Here is a 25,024-nt window from a genome sequence, read left to right as displayed (position 1 = left end):
TGAAAAGCCGGGAATAAGCAAGACTTATCCATGGAAGAATTTACTGCATAAGAGTCTGAAAGAGCCAGCAGATTTTCTTTTTATTTAATTCACACATGTGAAAAACATATTTACCTGCATTTACCAATGAATTATAGGCATGCAAATAACATAGTAACTATTCCAGCTACATAGTAGGCTTGCAGGTCACACTGTATTACTCAGCCTGCCATTCCATCCTATGTGGCAAGAACAACTACGCAGCGGGATTGCAGAAATCCTGTGTAATAGGGGATGTATACACCACATTCTGATACAGTTTTAAAAAAATTTAGTTTTGTAAGTATACCATGCCTTAATATTGTGTAACTATTACTCAAACAAATACGTGAATTTCTACAGCTTGACTGACATCTATTTTAGACAGATAACCCAAATCTACATAAATCAGGGCAACTCTGATCATCATTCAGCACCAGAAAAAAAATATTCAGTTTTCACACAGAAAGCTTGCTACTGTAGATTATTTCTTCAGGTTCAGTTTTAAGGATGATAAAACACACTCACACAAAAAAGAATTGTCAGACTGCTAGAAGGAAAAATAGTTGTATTGCCTTTTCCTTCTGATTTGTTATAGGTCCTTATAGAGTCTTTGTTTCACACCAGTCATGATCCTTGTTTCTGACACATCTTATGCCTTACAATGTGTAAAAAGCAGCAGTCCAACTGACAACATCCAGAGTGGATGACAGTCAGCCTACAGCCCAATTCCCCCATTTGGGTAGGCCAAGGAAACAACACAACTCAACTTGCTGCAGGAACAATAAAACACAGCACAGCAGGGGCTGGTACTGAAGCAAAAGAGACTATAGCAGGTTTTTCGCCCTGCAGCCTCTAATAGGTGTCCACGTAGCGACAGCCAGCAACCTCTCAGGTCTGGATCCCTGCAACCCGCACTCCTAAGCAAGCAGCCAGACAGCACTTCTGGAACAGATGGCACCAGAGAGGGAAAAGCAAATTTGCCATCCCAGGAGAAATGCTCCTTCTAGTGCAAGAAAAGATTTCACCGCAGTGAATTACTAAAAACACATTGGAAAAGTGTTACTTGCTTCCTTCTGGATCACTTTTAAGGTTAGGTACAAAGCCCAATGTGGAGGAGCTCACCTCAGCTCCACCCCTCCCCAAGCTGGGCAGCTAGAGAAAAGTCCTTGAGCAATTCACACCATGTCCCCGGCCTGCAAACGTCCCGAAACTGGCATTCAGCCCATACTGCGTAAAAAGCTATGCCACCTGGGGGGTATGGAGGAGACAGTTTAAGGTCAGAGAAGTTAGTGGCAGAAGAGAAATTAACCCCGGTCTTTTGAAGCCTTGAACAGTATCCCAACCACTGGGCTACACTCCCTCTATTATTTTGGAACTTGTGCAGTAAAGCCAGAAAAGCAGCGTTTGTGGGTTTCCCGGCTTGAGTTCTATGACGGGATGGTTTGCATAGCTATAAAAGAATTCTTATTTGCTAACTCACAGAAGAATAAAGCCTCAAATAACTCTTTTCCTTTTATTTTTTTTTTTTTTCTTTTAAAGCAGTTTCCTCTTTCTTGCAACCCTTCTGAATTTGAAATTGAAATGCACATTTCAACCCATCACAGTCTTGCTTCTAATTAATCTTGGCTTCTAGGCTAATGAAGACAGACCAAAACAAGGTCCAGAACGGTGAGCAAGATGCTATATGAACACTGCTTAAAGATGGAAAACTAGTTGTCTCTTTCTAAAAGTAACTAGTATATAAATTTACCAAATCAAGTCAGACCTTTTTATTATTATTTCTTAGTTCAGAAATCCATCTGCCACAACAGATATCAGTAGGTATTGTGCCTTAGTACTGGAGTGTCTTCAAACCCATGCAAGATGTTAGTGAATAGCAGGAAGAAATTACAGCCCTACCGTCAAGTTTGAATATAGGCCTGAAGACTCCTGACACTGTATTGTGCTACTCTCTACTGGTTCACATTAAACTAAACCTCTGAACTTTTCCTTCAATCCATTCACCCTTAATAAACCCACAAGTCACCACAGTTTCTACAGAGGGTTAAAATTATTTTTCCATAGCAAAATACTAACTCGAAATTTTCTAAGGCAATTCCACAGCTCTACTCAGCTTTTGTTGTCTTTCTTTTTTTAAGCAGGTGTGAGAGAAACTGTCACATATGTTCAAAGCATTTTTAAATAAGATATACTAAACTCTTCCACTTATTTACTTACATTCGGCTAGTTTCAATGTTTTCAGAGTGAGGTTCTCCTGGTGATCTGCAAATACAGACACAAAATCTTAAGCATTGTTTGTTATTTTAAGTATTACAACATGAAGAGTTAGGAATGGTGGAAAGTGATGACAATGGGTTATTGCCACTAAAAGCATCAACTTTTACGGACTTGCACATTTAATTTGACCAAACTCTAGAAGAAAGTTGATAGTATAAAAGTTGACAATAGAATTAAGCCCGATTTCTACAAGGAGGACAGCACTTTTTCCCCACAGCTTATGCAACAGCAGTCATCAGAGCAGCGTTCTGCTGGCAGTACTTCACTATTCAGGTTGCACAGTGCACCAGTTCTTGGCTAATTCTTCAAAACCACTTCTGTAACCAAAAATACACTCAAAACTTCACCAGCGATCAACTCTTACAGAGAGAATCTCTGTGCAATTGGACTCTTAAGAATCCACAGCTCAGAAGCAGGTGTCAACAGAATCTCAAAACAAATTTATTGTATCTCTCTACTTGAATTATGGACATAATCTCACAGAGCAGAAGTGGTAAAAGGCAGCCGTTTCTTCCTTCCAGTCATATTCAGACTTAGATGTTATTGCTTGGCATTTTTGAACACACAAGCAGCACCTGTGTTCAGCTTGCCAACCCCCCTGACTTAAACTGCAGAGTAATTAAGTAGGCTAAATTACAGCTGTTTAGCTCCTCCTTATTCCCATCTTCTTCCTTATGCCAGCACTGATCCAAGAAGTTAGCATTTGGCTTTCTTATTTTAAAACAAACCAAACAGATTATTTTTTTCCTCCCTCGGGACCTCCTCCTACCCAGTGAATTTGTAGCCAGGTGAGAGTTTGTAGTGAGGTGAGCCAGGAGACAAGGCAGCAGTTTCAACTTCAATCACCTTAAGCTGCCTTGAAATCATATCCTGAAGAGCCTTATCCAGCCTTCCCTTGAGTAAAGATTTTGGTACAGCTGACCACAACTGCCATGCTGGATGTACTGTGTGAGCAGTGGAAATAAAACACAGCCATTACAGTAAAACGCTGTAGCTTACATAAACAAAAATGTCTTGCATGACAGAAACTTCTCAAAACAGAAGTGAGCTGAAATCTGTAAATAGAATTCACTTTGTAGGTTTCAGAGCTGCCTACGGGTCTTCAGCTAGCACAGCTAAGCAGGCTTTGCCATACCTATATTGAGAAAATCTTTGTTCACAGGAATGGAATTTCTGTTTTTCTCTATTTGTTATATGACTACCTGCACTACTCTAAACACTATTGAAAATCTCCACCTGGAACCTGAAACATTTAATTTTTCCTATGTTTCATTATGCTACCTTACCAGATGGTCCCTCCTATTAAAGCCTGGACTGGTCTCTGAATTCTCTGCAAAAATCTTAGCTCCTTTACTGATATACCAGGTCTTAGCAACTTTCTGGATTTTAACAAACTGTACTACACTAACAGCCCCAGTGCCTATAAAGCATTTCTGGCAGACAAAATTCCTAGGTTAGCTGGATACTATGCAGTGACAGACAATGCAGAACACAGGAAATTATTTGTTTATATTTCACTAAGTTATAAAATTTAACTGACGCTATGGACGAAATTCTGAATTTACTATCCAACTAACTTTATACTCATGTTTAAAATGCAAACACTCTCTTACCTGGAAAATAACAAAAAACACCCGATCTCAAAATTTGGTCTCTACTTATTCCCATCAAATGATGTTTCCCTTACTGATTAAAGTTCATGACTGACGAGATAAATGCTGACAAAAATAATGCTCAACAGCAAACCAAACCAAAACATAATTTCCCTTCAATTCCAGTGACCAAAACGAATCCCTAAATACTTAGCACAGAGAAAACAACATTATTATTTTATTTTTTTTTCTTTTCAAATTCACCTAAGCATGTAAGTGCTAGAAGCCATACAACATGAGGAGTAGTGGAAAGAAGAGTGTTTATATTCATACAGACTAGCTTCTCTATTTACATCCAGAACTTCAGAAACTGAAAGCGAAGAGCCTGGAAGTTTGAGCTAGTTTCTATCTTTGTTTTAGTCATAGGAAATATAACACAATGAAGCTTTGGGTAAGAGTAGTGCTTTAAGTTGCTATGAAAATATAAGTGAGATAGTGGTGTTAAAACAAAAACCATCAAGAGTATAAGTCACTGTGAGCCTTTAAAATACACAGCAGCACGAAAAATTACAGAGAAATTGCAGCTTAGTACCTAAACTTAGCATGTAAAAAAGTTGATTTGCAGCACAGACATGTAAACATAGGAAAACATGTTGGATATACTGATAGCTATCTTTATCATTTATATGAGTTTTATCTGGGCTTTTAACAGACAGTGCAGTTCAGTATACGGTATTGTGCAAAAACGCTTATTCTACAAGACAAACAACATAAGACAAAGTTTCAGGGAAGTTCAGAAAAAATAAAATCTAGCTGAGTCAAAAAAAGGTTTGGTCCTCTAAGTTAAGTGGTTCTAAAGAAAACAGGGATCAAATTCCTTCAGCTTATTGTTTTCTATAACATAAACAGACCTACCATAACTATGATTTGCAGAACTATTAAAGCACTTATGAACCTGATTTTAAAAGGTTTCGAATGACAATGTAAGCAACAAATAAAACGAGCTTTCAGTACTTGCTAAAACAACATGGAAGATCAATCTAATTACAGGAATTGTAGTTGTTTGTGGAGAAGCTATTTATCTTGCAATACTCAATTGTTTACAAACAAGATACCTTGTTATTCCTCTGCACAGGCAACAGTACTGAAAAACAACTATACAGTATGTCAAGATGTTCTTTCATCATGCTTTAAAATCTGAAACAAGAGTTCTGCTCAGAGAAAATCTCAGAGTAAATGCTCTTACAACTTTCAGCTTTGAATTAGACTGTAGATACTGATCACAAGACACCAACTAATCTGAATACTGCAGTATGAGCTAGCAAATTGAAATGGTGGCTCACTTCCAATAACACAGGGAGCAACTTCTCCATTCTACAAGCCACTCCTTTTACCTCCACTGTTCCTCCCTAGGACAGAAAAGTAAAGGTATGCAAGCCTACAAATTTTAACATCATCAAGCCTCCTGATCAAATACTTTAAGAAATCGAAAAAATTGCTTAAATAACTATACAAACAAATTATACAGAATTTCAGTATGATAGTAAAAACCACTAGAGATTTTCAAGTTACAGTATTGCTCTTAAGACAAATACCATGGAGCACCAGAGTGCTTGAATTTTAAAAGGCAGGCAGGGACAAGCTAAGTGAGCTTTGAAATCACCCTAAGCAAAAGGGTAAGTCAACTTTGCCAGCTGACTTATCTTAAACAAACACTATACTTTAATACTATTTACAAAGCTAACTTCAAGACATACAAGTTAAATACTTAAAAAAACCCCACATTATACTAAAACTGATCCTGAGAAACAACACAATATGCTTTATGCTTACCTTTTACAAGCTGTGGCCATTCGGTGACATCAGGGTGATCACGATTTTGAGTCACTGATTAAAAACGAGTTGTCACACCAGTCCTGTACCACACTGGGCTAAGCATAAGCTTAACAACTCTAAATAAGAAAAATAATTTAGTTAAAGCCCTTACAAATTATTTTTAGCCAGTTCAGTAAATAAATATTAGACAGAAGAAAAATTTTGATGTTGAGTACTGTTTTATCTGCTCAAAAATTAGTTCATTTTTGAACAGCATTCTAAGACTTCTACAGTAAGCCACTACAGCAGACTCAACTGGTGAACTTGAAAATTCATCAACTTATTTTCAGTCTCTCTAAAAACCAACAAAATCAAAGCCCATCTTTTGGACCAGTGGAAAGCATCCAACATCAAGATAACAAGCATTCAAAGATCTGGAAGCACGTGCTAACTATGAACTGCAAGTTCTAGCTACAGTAAAATTTCATTAGTTGTTTCCCTGCTACAACTCAATTAATACTGGTTCCTAATGAGATTCCGTGTTTCCACAGGAGCAACAGGTAACTTGTGCTTTGTTGTGTGCCTTTCCCCAAAAGGAAGTAAGCTAAAGCTATATAAAAGTTTCAAAAGAGTAACCTTTGCTATATGTGGCCAATCTTTCAGGCTCTTTGCTCTATTTATATCACATGTACTCTCTCTTCTCCCTTAAATTTTCAAAAGGGTATTTTACCTGTCAATTGTTTCCTGTGATCTGGCTCCACTGGTATAAATTGAAGGGTTGGTCCTTTACTTTGTCACGCAGGTGGCAGCCAATGATCACTCTGCAATACTGGAGCCCAGAGCGCCCTGGGACCACCCCAGCTGATTACTTCCATGGCTGAAAAGGAACCAGTTAGTCTCTTACCTACTGCTACTATCTACTCTAAACTAAAGTTAACTGATAAAGTATTTCCAAACATAACCCTCACCACTCAGTTCAGCCCATTCTCTTTCTCACCTGAGCTCCTAGGTGCATTGGATAAAGACCATAAAGGAAAAAGGTGTCTCATGGAGAGTCAGATCACAAACAGCATTATTCACTTTTTGTTAATATAAAGTATTGATTAAAATTGAAATGTTATTACTGTATTTAGTAAATAAAAAGTTATCTTACTGTCTCTAAACAGCCCGTAGCTATGAAGACAGACCTCTCTGGAGTACCTGAGGAGTTTATTCCTGTGGCTCTAACCAAGATGAAACCCCACATTTTCAGGTTGCCATGCAGCAGAAGCCTCACACAGAAGCAAGGAGCACCGAGGCTGGCAAGCTATTGAGGGCATACCCGCAGCTCTCTGCAACACCCACAGTCATAACCAGATGGTGCAAATACTAAGAGAGGGCATCAGACAGCTTTAAATGCTTTGGTAAAGAAAGCTTTTGTGCTTCAGTCCAAGCTCTTACAAGAGTCTTTCAGTAAGGTCTTAAGTTTGATAACCAATCAAGCATTCTCAATACTAATTTGTATCTGTTGACTTGTCAAGGGTATCAAATCACTGATCAGGAAGTAAGGCCCATGATTCTCTAAACTTTGTGAGAAAAGCTGCTGATTTTTGCCATTCTACTACAAACTCTGCAATGGAACAAGATTTGTATTAGTTTCAGAATAATGTTTATTAGTTTTATTTAGTATGTTCTTTGAAGTAGGAAAAGTGCCATTTAATTATTTTAAACAGTAATATTAGAATCTTATCTAAGCACAATTGCAGTTGACATTAATAAAAATAAAGTAGGCTATCAAAAGCCTCTGAAATAGAACAGGTTCTCTAATACCTATGTTTTACAGGTGTAAATTGTCAAAGTTTAACTGAGTCAATGCCAGGAACACAATACAATGAAAAAAAGTCAGTTGCAAAGGTTCCTCATTTGTCAACATTAAATGACAAACAGGGTAAAGATTTTCAAATTGTTTGCTGAACATTAGCTGTACAGAAAAGCAAACAACAAAAAACAAGATGCTGATGCAAATCTAAGAAGCCTTAAACACTCCTTGTGGCATTCTGACTAAGACCTTTCAGTGTCCACTTTCAGGCAAGCCTTTGCTTTAAAGAAACAGATGCCTATTCTAAGGAAGTTTTATCTTCTAAAATTAAATCCAAATTCTTGCTGCTTTCTGAAACGATGTGAAATGGCTCTGTAAAAATGCATTTAGAAACTAAAACCCTTTCTAGCTCTTTGCCCAAGTAACCTTTAGTATTCTGGTCAAAGAGGACAGTGATGTAATCTCTAATGCCTCGTTGGTTAGGAAATCTGCGTTCTGACTGCTGAAGTACCAGTTCACATTCTAGAGTGCGCCTAATCACTCCCTACCCAGACTTGTGTCCTATATTACTCAGACCATGGCAAAAGCTAATTGCAGAAGTCCTCCATTCAAATGGAAGCATACTATAACAATAGGCTGACAGCAATTTTAGTAAAAGAGGGTTTTTCTGAGCCTGTTTCTTTCCTATGGGAGAAGTCATGAACAGTATTGTCAACAGTGAATGAACACACAAAGTGTTGGTGCTGGATTCAAAAACCATCAGATTTTGGAATGTTAAAGAATATTCACTGAGGTGAAAACTCCACAATCATAGCCAAAACAAGTTTGTGCCTCGGCTTGACAGATACAACTATGTTAGCTTTACCATACCACCAAACACAGTATCTACAGCAGCTCTGTAAAGAGAGGCAGTATCAGAACTGGCATGAGTCCCACCACACCAAAATTAACTCACCCGAGTTTTGTAGTTGAATTTGTCTCTACAAATTGAACTTAGTGGGGATCAGAGCTTTGAATCAGGTAATTGCAGCACTCCTAACTTGTTACTAGATACCTTAAAACTAGATTACTGTATTGGGGTCTAAAAATCTCAGGCTACTTTTCAACAATCCAGATGTAAGAAATCTTAATTAATAATTTTCCCTTCTGTCAACTTGTCCTACCTTTCCCACCAGTCCTGTGGGACAGAATATGATTGGCGAGGATTCCCTAGCACAGATGAAAGAATTCGTTTTTCTAAAACCTTACTCATTCATGCATCAGCAGAGTACTGTCTGCTGGCAAAGAGTCCAGCATGTTGAAACATGGGGTGGGTCGTGAAGGACACTGCCATCAAAGATCCCTTATTCCGAATTTAGTTTGAACAATGGACATTTTGATTACGACATCTAAATAAGGCAGAAAAATAACTGGTAAGAGAGTCAAAGGACACTATTTGATCAGGAAAAGGAAACCACACTGATGAACAGATCAACATATTGGAAAAGGGTATTATGGAAATAGGAAACTGAGCTAAGCCAACTGCTTTTCTGTCACAGAAATTCCTTCACATTATTAAAAAAAAAAAAAAAAAAAAAAAAAAAAGAGTTCTGGATGCAATTTAGGTAGGAACAGCAGTCCCAGAGCAGATATTTATTCCTATAGCTCAAACAGATTTCCCTGGTCTTCACTGTCATTTGCATGACTTACAGTTTAGGCTTTCACAGGCACACAGAGCAGATGAAGGGATCACATGCAGTTTGTGCCTGTGGAGCATGTCTGAGAAACCTGAGATGGCTGCAAGGCTCTTTAGAACTGGGGCGGCTCCAGTACAGACACATCTATATCTGCCTAGTGACTATTTACAAGAGGTAGATGCAATATGGAAGACAACAACTCAAATCATGTATCTGAAGAACCTTGTGTGACATGGAGTAGCTCTCATTGAGAGGAAACAGGATAAATAATATGCCTAGGCAGTGGCTGGAGACAACACCCATTTCTCCAAGGTGGAAAAGGTGCAGATTTTCTGAAAACAATGTTCCCATCAACTCAAAAAGAGGAAGAAAAAATAATAAATGAGAGAGCACAAGTCAGAGATCAAGTTCAGATGCATCAAAAGAGGCTAAAAGCAACTTTGTTGCATAGCCTGAGATGATCTCTTTGCAGATTTCATGTAACCTTGAAAGTGTGCTATCACAAACATGAATCAAGAAGAGACCCACAGCTTCAATACAGAATCATAGAATCATTTTGTTTCGAAGACACTGTCAAGATCAACCATTAGCCCAACACTGTCACTAAACCACGTCCCTAAAAACCTCATCTACACGTATTTTAAAGACCTCCAGGGATGATGACTCCACCACTTCCCCAGGCAGCCTGTTCCAATGCCTGATAAGCCTTTCCATTAAGAATTTTTCCCTAATATCCAATCTAAACCTCCCCTGGTGCAACTTGAGGTTGTTTCCTCTCGTCCTATCACTTGGTACTTGGGAGAAGAGACCAACCCACTACATGCTACAACCTCCTTTCAGGCAGTTAAAGAGAGAGATCAGGTCTCCCCTCAGCCTCCTTTTCTCCAGGCTGAACAACCACAGTTCCCTCAACCGCTCCTCATTACACTTGTGCTCCAGGCCCTTCGTTGCCCTTCCGCACTCTCTCCAGCACCTCAATGTCCTTCTTGTAGTGAGGGGCCCAAAACTGAACACAGGATTCGAGGTGGGGCCTCACCAGTGCTGAGTACAGGGGGACGATCACTTCTCTAGTCCTGCTGGCCACACTATTCCTGATACAAGCCAGGATGCTGTTGGCCTTCTTGGCCACCTAGGCACACTGCTGGCTCATGTTCAGCCAGCTGTCAATCAACACCCCCAGGTCCTTTTCCACTGGGCAGCTTTCCAGCCACTCTTCCTGAGCCTGTAGCACTGCCTGGGGTTGTTGTGACCCAAGTGCAGGACCCAGCACATGGCCTCCTTGAACCTCAGACAATTGGCATACAGAACTTAACTCCACATCATGGAGAACATATGTACCTATTTGTCAGCAATCAAAAATAAAGCAAAAAATCTTCCAGCTACAAATAACTTCATTGAATGTTCTTGCTCACATGGATTTCCCACACCTATTACTTTCCCTGTGTTATCTGATGTTCACTTTCTGTGACAGCACTGCAATGTGACTGCTGACACCCAGTACCTGAGGTCTACAAAGACGCCTGAGAGGAGGAACAGTTCTCTTATTAAACCTATGACTTCTTATTGACCTTACTGAGGGATGGGTAGCCTGGAAGGTGGCATTTTTAAGAAGTTTCCTTTACAAAAAAAATTTATGTATCTGCTTGAGTAATCTTTGATTTTTTTTTTTTTTTTTTAAGCTTCTCTTTGACAGATCATAGAATAGTTTGGGTGTGAAGGGACCTTCAAAGCTCATCTAGTACAAGCCCCTGCACTGAGCAGGGACATCTTCAACTAGATCAGGTTGCTCAGAGCCCCGTCCAGCCTGGCCTGGGATGTCTCCAGGGATGGGGCATCTACCACCTCCATGGGCAAAGATCTAATGAAAACAGGGATGATTCACCTTTACAAAGTAGTACCATGATCTTCCTTTCCTTCCATTGCTGGAATTTGAGTTGCTTAATTAAAAATAACCAGTTCTCTCAAGAAGGTATCTCTAAAGACAGCTTTCGTGTGTCTTCTGAAGAATCCCTCTGAATCCTCCAAGAATGGATTTGATACAATTCCAGAATGACTACCATGATGAAATGGACAGTGATCATCTATACAGTAAAAGGTGGCCTCAGAACTGCCCTAGCTAGCTAACATAATACTTTCAAAAAAGAACTGGCAACTAATACGAAAGCTGGCCTTTTATAACTTGAGATTGATTCAAGTGTCCTGGAGGAAGTTGTAGAATATTCATCAGATCCCTATGGTCAATCTTAACTGTCACTAGCAGGAGAAAAAAAAAAAAAAGTAATAACTTAATAGTAATGTTTGAGACTTAATTTTTTTATAAGTTTGGAAATATCAATTGCTTTTGTTGCCTGCATGCTGCTTCCAACACAGAAAGCGGGAGATAACTGAAGATTCTAGAAGTTTTTTTCATACGACTAATCACAGGTCGGTTTATCAATGATCATAAGGAAAATAAAACAGCCACTAATAAAAAACCTGATTACACAAAACCTAATGGAGCTGCAAAAAAAAAAAAAAAAGCCAGAAGTAAATACATCTATACAAATTTCATTCTGTTGCCTGGTAAACCAAACTGTTCAACTAATAACAACAAGTACAAAATTACACAGTTAGAAGACCAAAAGAATTGGGTTCTATCCTGGAAAATGCCAAACTGAAGTCACTACAGCAGTTACAACTGATAAGCAAACACACACATGCTCCCAGTACTACAGCTAGAACAACAGACTCGACTCATAAAATGAAGGGTTCCTGGAAAGGTGTCTGTTCGTCTACACAAAATACTTCAGACCTGTTCAAACCTTGAGCCCAGTTCTCCAATTCTTCAATACTCTTCAAAAGTGTTCCTGAAGTAGTAGAAACAAGTCACAAAGCCAGTATGAACACAGGAAAAAGTGCCTTGTGATTAGATAATGGAAAGAGTTCAAAGATAATCAAGCTAATCAATATGGATGCTGCAAGAAACTAAGTCCTGTCATGGCACAGACAGAATACATAAAAAAGATTTTTCAATTAAAAGAAAGCATATAAGAACCCATATAAGAAGAAACAGAAGGCCGACAAATTCAAATTACAGCAGGAAAACGAGTATGCAGTATAGTGAAGACAATTAACACTTGAATAAGTTATTTGGGGTGGGTATCTCAATTTGGTACTATCTTCAAATTAAAGCCAATGTTGTTCTAGAACTTACACTTCAATAAAAACACAAATTACTGAGTTGAATAAAGACAGAATTTGGTGCATCCCAATATAGAGAGAGCAACTCTAGATTTATATAAAGGCTTCATCCTATAACATTTGTATACTTACTCCACCCTCATGTCAATACTCTACAAATCACGTAATAACAGAAAAAAGGTCTAGTGTTTGCTCCCATTCCCTCCCCATACCCCAAAGCTAAAGGCCTGTGTGTTATTCTCATTTTCAACAACCGCCTCCACAATTCTGGAGATTAGATTTTTCCCTTCAATGCTTGTGTTTGATTTGATATTCCAGGAAGATCACAGATGTACTTCATCCTCATAACAGCGGTAAAGACCTGAAATTATTTTTAACTTCTCCATTTGGCACTTAGACCCCAGTTTATTTTTCTTCCACTACACACACTCCTTAATTTTTGCAGCAGAACCATTTGTTTCTATCTCAGTTATGCCTGCTACTTCAGGCTCCCTCCAAAGTGGCATACAGTTATGAATGGAAAGCCCCTTTCTACATCAGGAGGTGAAATCCAATCATCTGTTCAAATTTCTTTCAGTAGCTCTCCTTTTACTGGCTAGGTATCAGGTTATTTTCCAAACAAGTAAGTTTTACAGCTTCACTTCAACTTTAATATTGAAACTTTTATTCCATCCTTTTGCTTTTGCTTTGTTATTTTGCTTTCTTCTGCCACCCATCTTTCATGAAGCCTTCTATATAAAGTACCTTTCTGTTCAAAATGTTTTTCAGTGTCATCAGTATGTTTGTTTACATATAGATCATATTAAGACCAAAAAATCCTGCAATTGTGCAATTCAGTAGCATAACATTCAGCTTTACTGATGTTCCATTAGTATTCATAACTCACTAGTCATAGGGGATTAGAGGGAAATTCTTCATCAATTTATGAAGCACATACCATTACAAAGACTCTATGCATACATACAGTGGCAAGCAACTAAACATTCAGAAAAAAGCAGCCAGCAGAAATAATAGCGATAAAGAAGTAACTGCTTAGGTTTGAAGAACAGCCATCATACACACAATTGGTATCAAAACTGGAGAGCAAGAAGCAGGTGGGTGGTCCCAGTGGTGCTGTGGGTGCAAAAATGAATATACACTACCTGCCAGATGCCTGCTATAGTAAAGGACCAATCTATACAATTTTCTCAGAAACATCTGGATTGTGATAATGTAACATTATAGCTTTTTAAAAGATTTACAGTTTTTAATTAACACACACTAAAGTTCCATCATAGAATTAATAATTTTAGCTCTTATCTATAGCTTCCTACAAAATACAACTTACAAAAGAAAAAAAAGACACCAAATAACCTTCTGCAAGGCTGACGTTTCAAAACTTATGTTCTCACATTAAGTATCTTCAAAAGAAAAATCTAGACATAAACACATGGTGTATAAATCTTGTATCAGCAGTTACTGAGCTCTCTACATTTTAAGTCATTAAAAAAGTACACCCATAGCTAAGAAGCAGTTGTTGAAGACACTACCTACAATTTTATATGTACATGAACAGACCTATTTAATATAGCAGAAAAATGAATATAATACTTGTTTTTCTGGATGCAGCAATGCAAAAATTTCAAAATTCTCTATGTACCAAATTGCAGAACTACAGAATTTAAGAGACACTACTGAGTGATGCAGTTATTCCATACTACCAGGTATCTCCACAGGACTACACCAAACTAAAGTCAGAAAATGGAAATTAAAATAACTACAAGTACAGGTTCCATGTACATATTTCTAAGCTACTGGATATTTAACAACCTAGACAAAAAGAGATACTATGTATTATGGGCTCATGCTAACACTGCTAATGAAGGTTACATTTCTGCATGTCGTAACATCCCAATTTGCAAATCAGACTTACACTGATGTTTGTGTAAGTATTCTAGTAGTTCTGAACTTATTTTTAAACTCGTGCCTAAAAACTGTTCAAGTCTCACTACACATATGCTCAGCAGCAAGGAAAAAAACAAAAACAAACAAACAAACAAAAAAAAAAAACCACAACAAATCAAAACACACCAACACACACACTTTCAGAAACAGCACCAATTCTTATCCAATCCATGGAGAAATACAGGGTGTTTCAAAAAGACAGAGCCAATTTGAAATCACTGTATCTCTGCAACCACAAGCTGCCCATGAATGAAACTTTTACTGAGGGTACAGCAAGTGGAAGGAACACAGAGAATTTATAAAAAGGTCACTAAAACTTGATAACTTATTACACAATTTGTAAATTTGTGTAATTGTAACATGTTGGGTCCATGTTTTTGAAACACGCCATAGATGGACAGCAGCAGCACAATGCTGAGCTTGTAAAATGAATTAAAAGGGAATTAATGAATGTTGTATCCTCAGGGTTTATTTTCTCCATGAAAAATCCAATAACTCAGTTTTCTACAGAACTATGCCTAAGTAACAGACACAACAGTTGAAAAAATATGGGAAAAATGAACATGTATGTTTCTTCCTGAATTTATTTTCAACTTTCAACTAAAATAATGGAGCAAAAATATTTGTTATTATAATTATTAACATACACACAATGTAAGTGAAAACATAAACATACCATGTCTTTCCAGAGCTGCAGAAACTTGTTCTTTCAAATTTTAAAATGGACTTCTACAGTTCTTGTACCTATAATGCAAAACATTATGTTTCAGTTTTTGCACTAAGCTCCATACTGATCTAAAGCTCAATTCAACTTCAAAACAATAACATGCCAGAATGGCTATTCAATTAGTCACAAGCCTGCAACTAGAGGAAATATATAGTTAGAATCACGTAAGAGAATCATAGAACACCTCAAGTTGGAAGGGACTCATAAGGATCAAGTCCAACTCCCTGCTCCTTGCAGGACTACCTAAAACTAAATCGTATGACTTCCCAAACTAAATCATACTTTCCATTAAAAAAAAAAAACAAACCAAACACACACACAAAAAAAACCCCAACAAAAAACACAACGGAAAATACTTAGTATAAAACATACTCCAAACATTTTCACACACACACACCTAAAATCCCAACCAATTTCAGGGGAAAAGGTGACAAAAACAGGCATACAATTGAAGAAATCTACTTTCCAGAAAGTTCCTCATTTGGCACGGAGTACCACATTTTCAGTACCATGAAGATTTAATACTTAATTTATTGGTTCTAAACCTTTATTAGGAACCAAGAAATCCAATGCAGCTGATTTAGATTGATCTCCGATCTAGACTGGAGTTCTGCGAAGGAAGTCCTGATGTGGTTACCTGAAGAGTAGATTCAGGTTTGTCTTAAAGATGTCAAACAACAGAGAACCCATCCAGTACCAAAGGGCAAATTCTGTGTCAGGGATATGAAAAGGAGTGCTCCTAGACCGACACAGTTGTGCCAGTAAAGCTCTACAGCACTGTTTGCACACAATTTTTAATATTTAAATTAAAAAGTTAAATAGGGCACCCCAACTGTTTCATAAAACAAAACTGCTATTTTTAACAGACAATTATGATAATTATGTGGATTTATGTACAATTTAGATGAATAAGTTAATGTTACACAATTGTGTCAATAAAACTTCACTAGCATTCAGAAGGAAAAAAATAATATATTTAAATGAACAGTATGAGACAGTAACTGATAATTTTCCTGTTTGGAGGTGGTACTTCCACACCATACCAACAGCAGAAATCCAGAATACCTATCTTATATTCTGCTGAAGAATAATTCTTCATTCACAATCACACCACTAGGCAAACACAGTTAAAAGTATTCTGACAAATGTGACTGATATTTTCACACCTTGTATCACAGAACTTCCAGCATATGCTCCAATGTATATATTTATGTACACACACAGACCAATGACAGTCTATATAAAATTCACTCTCCTCTAAGATACAAAAGCACCAATTTTCAGCACACAAAGATACAAGCAGAGCACAAAGTACAACATGGAAAAGTATCACAAATAAATCTATTAGGGATCTTACGATCGTTGTCCAGCAATAAGAGAAAAGAAAACAAAGGTTCCCAACATAATGGAAGCTATGTAGTTTAAGACAATACAATTTACGGAAGGAACAAAACCAGAGTAGAGGAGATGGAGACAGAGGTTTTGCTTACTAACACACAGCTAGCAGCAGAAGAGCAAATAACTAACAGCACAAAACTGAACCACCCAGATTTCCAGTTCTCCTTCCTCTATCTCCCCTACCAAGGCAGAAGAATTCAGCAGTCTCCTAAAAAACAAAACAAACAAAAAAAACAACCAACCAAACAACAAACAAACAAAACCACCACGAATGTGCAAAGGCTACATGAACAACAACAAAATGAAACATGGAATCTGCCATGCTTCCCTAAAAGGAATGAAAATAATTTCATGACATCAGACATGCTTCAACATTCATCTCTAGTATACTTATTAATTATAATGAAGCCACATCTGCCTAAAAAAAAAAGATGCAAATGTGACTAAAAGCACAGCTAACATTATTGGTGTTCCACTCAACATGAAGAAATCTTTATCTGTCACATGACCAGAGCCAAAAGAGCTGCTTTCTCATAAATATGTCATACATTTTCCATAAGAGAGATTGGAAGGCACACTGAATTATATTAACAAGGACGGTAAGCTACTGAATTAAGCAAATGGTAGCAAATTGTACAGAACTGCAAAACACTTTAATTAATTATAAATTACGAAAAATACTTTGCAAATCCCATGTTTGGCCTGATGAAAGACACCATGAAGTTGCTTCTATCAGGTGCTTAAATGATGTTTTCCCCTTTTTATTTTTCCGTAACTCTCATGAGATCGGGCACAAAAAAATTCTGAGCGTACTACCCTGAGGAAAATGGTAGGTATTTTACCCAGTGTTACAGATTCTCTCACACAATTTCAAATATGTAAGTTCAAATAAGAATAATTCTCTTCCACAACTATCATTCTTAATACAACAATACTAGCCAAAGAAACACAAAACCCAAACAACCAAATATTCACAAACATCCTTCTTTCAATAAGATATTCAGGTCATAGGAATCATGCAAATGGAGTATTTATCACCACCTTACAATGTAAAGTGCTCAACTTTTGCAACCAAGACATTCCAGTATTTCACAGGAGTGACACACACTCATAAGAGCTCCTGTGGCCTTGAACTCTCATGGGACTTGCAGGTTGTGTGAACTCTATGTATGTACTTCTATGGTCCACAATAGGCTAGAGTTTTGCTACAGCAGCTGAAACACATCTAGCTGCAGCTACTGCAGCCAGAGCTGGCTAGCATACTTTGGACTTTCTAAAAATAAAATAGTGTATATATACATATTAAACCACAACCTCATCACCAAGCCTTTGGACATGAGATTTCCCTATGAAATAAAAAGTAATCATTATCTAAATATGGCCATACAAATAAGAAAGATACAAAAATCATACTGGAAATAGAAATTCTGAAGTAGTGATAGACATCTTCAGTATTATCTAGCTTTGTAAAAGTTTTTGATACTTTTTAAGAAAACAAAAAATATTGTACTGTAAAATCAAAACACATTAAGCATTTAGCAGCTCAAACACATGACTGTTGTGGTTTAACCCAAGCTAGCAATTACAACCACCATAGCCACTCACTCACCCCCACCCCAAATAGGGGAGAGAACTGAACAGGAAGGGAGAAACTTGGATTGAGATAAACACAGTTTAATAAAGTAACAAAATATTAATATACTACTAGTAAATAAATACATAAAATAGAAATAGAATATAAAAGATATTCAATGCAATTCCTCACAAACTCTGTCCAACTCTGTCCACACTGAGCAGCCAATCCCAGGCAGCAGCACCTGGTCCCAAATAGCCGATCACAGAGAGACAAAAGAGGAAAAAAAGCAGAAAGACCCAGAGGCCTCTGCAAAATACAAAAGGCCAAACTCCCCCGTCTCTGACAAAAAAAGTGAAGGTGAACACACAAGAGCAAGAGAGCAACCGGAAGATCCCAACTCTCCTTAAATACGAAGCATGATGCTGATGGGATGGAATACTCTTATTGATCAGTCTGGATGTCAGTCAAGCTCTGCCCTATCCATGCTTCCCCTCCTCAATGCCTCACACCTGTGGGCAGAGCACTCAGAACACCCTTGGCTCTCAAACTAGAGCAATTAAAAACATTAACTCTGTCCTAGGGTGTGACGTCTTGTTCTTAAACTAAGTCCAAATGATGACCGTGCTAGCTATGAAAATGAAAGGTTTCTAACTGCATGAAAAAATTAACTTATTTTCAGTCAAACCAGCACAATGACTAACTATAATGCAAAAGAACTCACCTACAACTATGATAGCATTTCCTGAAGTATTTTGACCTGCAGCCCATCTTATAAGTTCAGCTCCTTGAGGGGTCACTCAACTACCCTCTAATACCCCAAGCCTGCTGAACTGCAGCTGCTCCAGCCTGGCTCCCACAAAGCACACCAGAGCAGGAGCAGACAAGTAGTGCCAGAGCCTGATTGCCTGGACAAGCCCGGCATCTCTCAGCACCACTTGGCAACGTGTTACAGATAGCTCTGGTGCCTCCCCTGCACACGGCTCCCAAAGGTAAGGGAGATGGGGTGTTTCTTTCTTATTCTAATTTCCTGATTTTACCAGTTTCTTTGGTGAATATCAATCAAGTATCAACAAGTCCAAAGAGGGGTCTGCCAAAGGGAGTAAGAGTGTGGTCTCATCTACAAAGGGGAGATGAAGAACTAGTTTCACCTCTTACTCAAGCTCAGTCAAGACAGCAGGAGTCCTGCCACAGTCCTCACAGGACACCAGGCGAAAAGTAAACCATGGAGACTAATCACTGCCAGACAATTATGCAACAATGACCAACCCTGAACACATGCTCCATGATTTTCTGCTTGTCATTCCACTGGTTGAAGCAAGGCCTACTAAAACCCAACTTCCATTGGATTTCAAACTAAGAAACCTTACAATTTTTGAGACACACTATCTGTTAGTTACTTAGGCCGCAGCTTTGAAACTGTCATAAAAGGACTGAACACATCAAGTAGCCAGCTGGTACACCAGTTCAAGTTTGTGCTAAAACATCCCCACCGTAATTCACCTCTGGCACAGTCCCACTGTTGACATACTACATATGATAAGCATTATTCTCAAAAGTAAAGTAAGTGAACACAGTGCATGTTTTTAAAGCTATTTGGATGGATGTAAATGCTAATGGTTTTTGATGAAGTCTTGAACAGTTACATATTGTGAATATTCTCAAAAAAACCAAAAAAAACTGGAGTCCAAACCTCTGCTTCACTAACTAGAAGCTTCTCTTAAAACACATATACCTCTGTTCTAAGGAAATACAAGTTGCTTCAAAAGAAGCAGGTCATCCCTCTCACCTAAGACAGTGAAATGAGGGTCCAGAGGGAAGCCACCCATTTAGTTCCACTCAGCTGAACAACTGCAGCTTCTCCTAATTCTTCACCACTCTGTAAAACATGGGTAAAGAACCATGCAAGATCGTAATGGAAAGAGGATCGGTAAAGACTGACTTCCACTCCCTTCCTCCATTCAGCAGTTTGCATAGAACAGGGAACCAGGCTCAACCTATTAAAAATAAGTAGTAGGTAACGCTTCCTTCAAGAGAGTCATTCAGAGTATTTGTGAGACAGAACACTACGGTAATATTTCGTTCATAATGTAATTTTGCAATCGGTAAGTTCTGTCACTCCTAGCCCCAAGAAGGTGGAACTACTCAAACCCAGCCAGTTAAAGAGCTATTTGGTCACACATTATATTGCCAAGCATGACTCCTGGATCTCAACGCTACTTGATTTTATCTTTTTAATTTTTCTACTATGAAGTTATTTTCCCAAAGAAATGTGTTACCAGTTGGTAGAGGTACCGAGGTGATGCTTCTTTACAAAATATTACATTTACACTGTATTTGCTGACGTTCTGCTAGCCAACCACATACATTACACACATTCCTATGAACTAGCATTTTTCCAAAGTTTTATTCATGGGCAATACAGTCTTATGAGGCTGTCAGGCACTGTAAACACAGGAAGCTAATGCAGTAAATGTTAAAGGTCAAAGTATTTAAAGTGACAAAAGTCACTTCAGACTTGCAATTTGCTCACTGTTGTTGTCTTTGGGAACCAATTATTTAGCAAAGCTCACAGCACACCCCTGGTAGAAGGGGGAACATACAAAGGAGGAGTGAAGTTGTTTTTTTGTTTTGTTTTGTTTTTTAGTTAATTAAATATCATATTCTAAATTATCTGTTTCAGACCCTGATAGCAAGTGGATTACCTTTGTCCTTCCATGTACAAATCAGGATTTGATTAATGACAGAAAACCTTTCAACATTGCTTCTCTATAAAACTTGTAACTACCTTAAATATACTACAAACTTCAGAAAAAGTGTTAAACATACCTCCTTTGTTTAAAAATCAATATCAATTCATTAACCAAAGTGAAGCAAAGGCCTGGCGCACAGTACAAGAAATGAAGATTGAGAAGACTGACACTTGAAATGAGATATATGCCTACGTACTCTAGGAATTCTTTCCTCTTCTCCCTCAACTGCATGTTTTATTTTTAAGAATTAATGACATTTACCTTCGAGAGTGGGGAGGAAGAAAAACATTTCCTGCATTTAAAAAAAGATGAATTATCTCTGGACATTCACTAAGTAAACTGAAACCAAAAGCAGCAGAGGAAAAAAAAAAAAAGTAAAAAAAAAAAAAACAAAAAAACACTTTCCCACAAAGCAAAAGCTAAGATGATACATATTTACAAAAACAAACACTAAATTTGTTCCACAATAAATGTCATATCATGTACTACATTAATTATTGTTTATAGAAAATGTTATATGCTTAAACATGTTCACAATTAAACATGTTTATGACTATTAAAACCTGACTCAAATATATTTTTCCCTCCAATTATGTATTTGATTAAGTAGAACCTGTGAATTCATAGAGAATTAGTAAAGAACATGTCAAAGAAGCACATACTCATAATGAAACAAGCATGATTTTACACTGCAAACACATGTAATTTCACGTTTCCAAAGTAAGCGGGTTTTATCCTCCAAAAAGTGAAGTCCGACAAAAATAAAGAGAACCTGTTTCATTTACTCAAGTTGACTATAACAGGGTCAAACTCAAGGTGCTCTATCTAACAAGGATTCTAGTAAGCTGAGAACATCCCTAGATGTATTTAAAAAATACAGAGTTTTAAATTCCATTCACAAAAGAATCATCATTTGCATATGTCTTTAAGCAGTGGTAGTAATTAAAAATGGACTAAAACTCTCGTTTGCTTTTAAAAAAAGGATCAAACCCACACAATGTTAGAGTTCTGAAGATGACCTGGACTGAGAGATCTAGACTTTGAAACTCAGTGCTGTGAAAAAGTTAAACACCTTCACTTTTTCAAGGCTGCCTTTCCTTCAGTCACTTTTTTCTTTTAAACAGTCACACAGTCATACTCCAAGAAAACCCCAAACAAATAAATTTATTTTGCCATTTAGCTTGGTACTTTATTCCTAAATTCTTGGGAGATACTCAGGATATTCCTGTAAACAGATATAGCAAATAACTCCGGTAAACAGAAAATGAACTTGTTAACTCCGGTATGAAAGATGCTACCTTGAATAGCAAACATTTAGAGTGGAATGAAAGGTATTCATAAGAGAGAGATGAAATACCTGTAATATTGCACTGCAATAATTTCAGTTAAAGGCATATTTTGGTCCTGTAAACCTAAGTAGTGGTCTAGCTTTTCTTCCAAGATTTGTCTGTATTAAATTGACAGAACATTACTGTTACGAAGACAAGTCATAAGCACTGCAAACTGCATCTGTTTTAAGACACAAATGTATGTGAAGAAAATTATCAAATATCCATAACAATTTAGTAATGCACGTATTTTCAATTCAACACATTCATTAATTTGAAAATACTGTCAAACTCTGCGTTTAAAGTACCCTTAACTGTTTCCAACATGGAAAGGCACAGAGTATTTAATGCCACCACCCCTAACAAGCAGTTCATGAAAAATGTAAAGCCCATTTTCCACATTTTCCAGCAGTTTTCATTCTTACATCTCATCTCCATCATCCTCCCAGCGAGGCATAGATGTCTAAAAATGCAGTTAAACTTAAGAGTGTAGCTTCTCCCTTAGCAGGGAATCTCTGTAACTGGATGCTATTTGCATTAATTTAGGAACTTAATCTTATCTTTTAAACCTCTCCCTTTCAAAACAACAAAACAAAACAAACCCAACCAAAAAAAAAAAAAAAAAAAAAGAGAGCAAGACAGAAACTGACAGCATAATCACAGTAGGTCTTACTTCCTTAGGAAACCAGGTACAATTTCCCACTGAGGAGCTTTCTGGTAGACATGCAAGAGGCATGGTAAAACTAATCCAAGATGCTGATTCTCACAGAGCCTCAGGTTTGCAAAAAGTCCTGCTGAGGCAGGGAAGTTTCCATATGGACACAGAGCAACTATCCCTGAAGTGATGTGCAAGACACAGGCATTTGCCTCAGAATTAGAACATCGCTTACACAGATAGAAACATAAGCAAGTATTACCATTAACTGGAAAAAAAAAAAAGCGCATAACTACAAGTCTACAGATTACAGGTTCTTGCCACTTAAAAGGAGAGTTGTGGAACATATTTTCCTTCCTAAGCAGAAGTAATTTCTGATTGACCGTTTCACATCATCTTAGACATCCGACTTATAAATCGACTGTGAACCATAACAACCCATGAAGCTCCTTTAACAGAAATACTGCAGGCACAGTTCAAAACTGAAACCCAGCAAGTTCCACAGTCAGGAGTGACAGATCACGTTCATCAGCAGAGCAGCCTGTTCGCAGGTAAGCAGATCCAACTCTTCAGAGTGCACAGAAGCTAACACGAGCAAGTTAACACACCTACTTTGTTAAGCAGGCCTTGCACGCCAGTTACACACCATTTCACCTCCCCGTAGCCCCCCAGTTGTCCCAGCCGGCCATGCTGACAGCACCGAGATGCCCCATGCCCACAGCAGCCCCACGGGTCAGGCACCGCCACTGCGCCGCTCGGCCGAGCCGAGAAACTGAGGCAGGGGCAGGCTGGGGTTCACCCGAGGTCGCCCAGCAAGCCCGGTCTCCCCGGGGGGGGGCGGGTTGAAGCCCGGAGCCACCCGTTCACCCGGCCTTCCCGCTTCTGTGGAGGGACGGGGCGGCCCCGCACTCATGTGAAGGAGGGAGAGAGCCACAGGGGCCACGCACCCCTGCCGCCGGCGCCTCCCGCCTTCCCCATCCGATGTGGGGGATCTCCCCGGCAAAATGAAGACGGCAAGGCCGCCTCCCGGCCCCCTCCCGTCCAGTGCCGGCGTGAGACAGGCGCCATCCCCCCTCCCAGCCCTTCCCCAGGCCGGGCGCTGCGCAGCGCCTACCGACCTGGGCGCTGAGGCCTGCTGCTCCCGGTCACTCCCGCCGCCGCCGCCCGGGCTCATGCGGGGGCCGCGCTGCGCTCGGGGCCGGGCCACAGGCGAGGAGGCGCCGCCGCCGCGGCTGCTGCCGGTGGAGCCGTCGGGGCCCCGGGGCGAAGGAGACGGGGCCGCGGCCTGGCGGGGCGGGCAGAGGCGAGCGGCCTGGCGAGGCCGGCGGCGCGCAGCGGCGGGAGGGCGGGCCGGGTCCACGGGTGCGCCTCCTCTCAGGGACTCGCTTCGCTCTCAGCCCGAGCCCCGCGCCACCATCTTGGGAAGCAACGCGGATATCGGCGCGGCGCAAGCTCGGAGGACTCGCGGCGGGCGGGGATGGGGCGTGGGGGGGCAGGAAGGAGGACCCACTGTGTCCCGGCGTGCAACGCGGGCAGGGGCGGGCGGGCGGACAAGGCGGCTGCGCCACGCTACCAACCGCGCGAAACCATAGAGTTCCCCGGCCGGTTCCTTCCTGCCTTTTTCACTCGCCGCGCCCGGCGCAAGGGAGCCGAGGCAGCGCCTGCGTGCCTGCAGGCGTGAGGTGGAGGCCGCCATGTTGGAAGAGGGCAAACCGGGCTATGGGGCGGGGGCTCCTTCCCCATAGAAAGGCAGTCAGCCTGGCGCGCGGAGTTGTGAAGCGCCGAGCGGGGCGGAGCTCGGAATTGCGCATGCGCAGCTTCCCCCCACCCGGGGGCGATCCGCGGGCGGGAGCGGGGTGGAGTGGGGAGAACTGCGGCCGTTGGCGAGGCGCGCGGGGGCACACACGTACGTGCGCGTGCATACGTACATATCCACGTGCACAGAGCGACATACACATGAGCCCATGTATGAGATGTACACATGGGCATACACAGAATCATAGAATCGTTTTGGTTGGAAGGGACTCTCAAGATCGAGTCCAACCGTAACCTAAGTCTGGCACTAAACCATGTTCCTAAGAACCTTGTCTACGCGTCTCTTAAACACCTCCAGGGATGGTGACTCTACCATTTCCCTTGGCAACCTGTTCCAATGACCAACAACCCTTTCTGCTAATAAATTTTTCCTAATAGCCAATTTAAACCTCCCCTGGTGCAACTTAAGGCTGTTTCCTCATGTCTTCCACGGCACGCAGCCAGGGAGGCGCGCAGGCAGCCCAGGCTGGCG

At 39.7% G+C, this 25,024-nt stretch overlaps 1 protein-coding gene across 4 annotated transcripts in view; it reads right to left on the bottom strand.

Moving 5' to 3' along the window:
* The window catches only part of UBE3A (ubiquitin protein ligase E3A), a 53,807-nt gene extending 29,560 nt beyond the window's left edge, over window positions 1-24,247 (bottom strand). The window contains exons 1-5 of one of the 4 annotated variants that reach the window (XM_065075412.1): window positions 23,856-24,246; window positions 14,980-15,047; window positions 6,436-6,582; window positions 5,724-5,842; window positions 2,239-2,283 (exon numbers count right to left, since the gene is read on the bottom strand). In XM_065075412.1, coding sequence (XP_064931484.1) covers window positions 2,239-2,283; window positions 5,724-5,743 — 65 coding nt within the window. In that variant the 5' untranslated portion in view covers window positions 5,744-5,842; window positions 6,436-6,582; window positions 14,980-15,047; window positions 23,856-24,246. Of the gene's footprint in view, window positions 1-2,238; window positions 2,284-5,723; window positions 5,843-6,435; window positions 6,583-14,979; window positions 15,048-23,855 lie in introns of all 4 variants that reach the window. The other 3 variants (XM_065075407.1, XM_065075421.1, XM_065075431.1) reach the window with 3 other exon arrangements.
* Window positions 24,248-25,024: the final 777 nt, after the last annotated feature.

Source organism: Columba livia, chromosome 1, assembly GCF_036013475.1.
Source record: "Columba livia isolate bColLiv1 breed racing homer chromosome 1, bColLiv1.pat.W.v2, whole genome shotgun sequence".
NCBI classification, from domain to species: Eukaryota; Metazoa; Chordata; class Aves; order Columbiformes; family Columbidae; genus Columba; species Columba livia.
The sequence above is the reverse complement of the archived record's forward strand: the minus strand, read 5'-3'. Positions and strand labels throughout refer to the sequence as shown.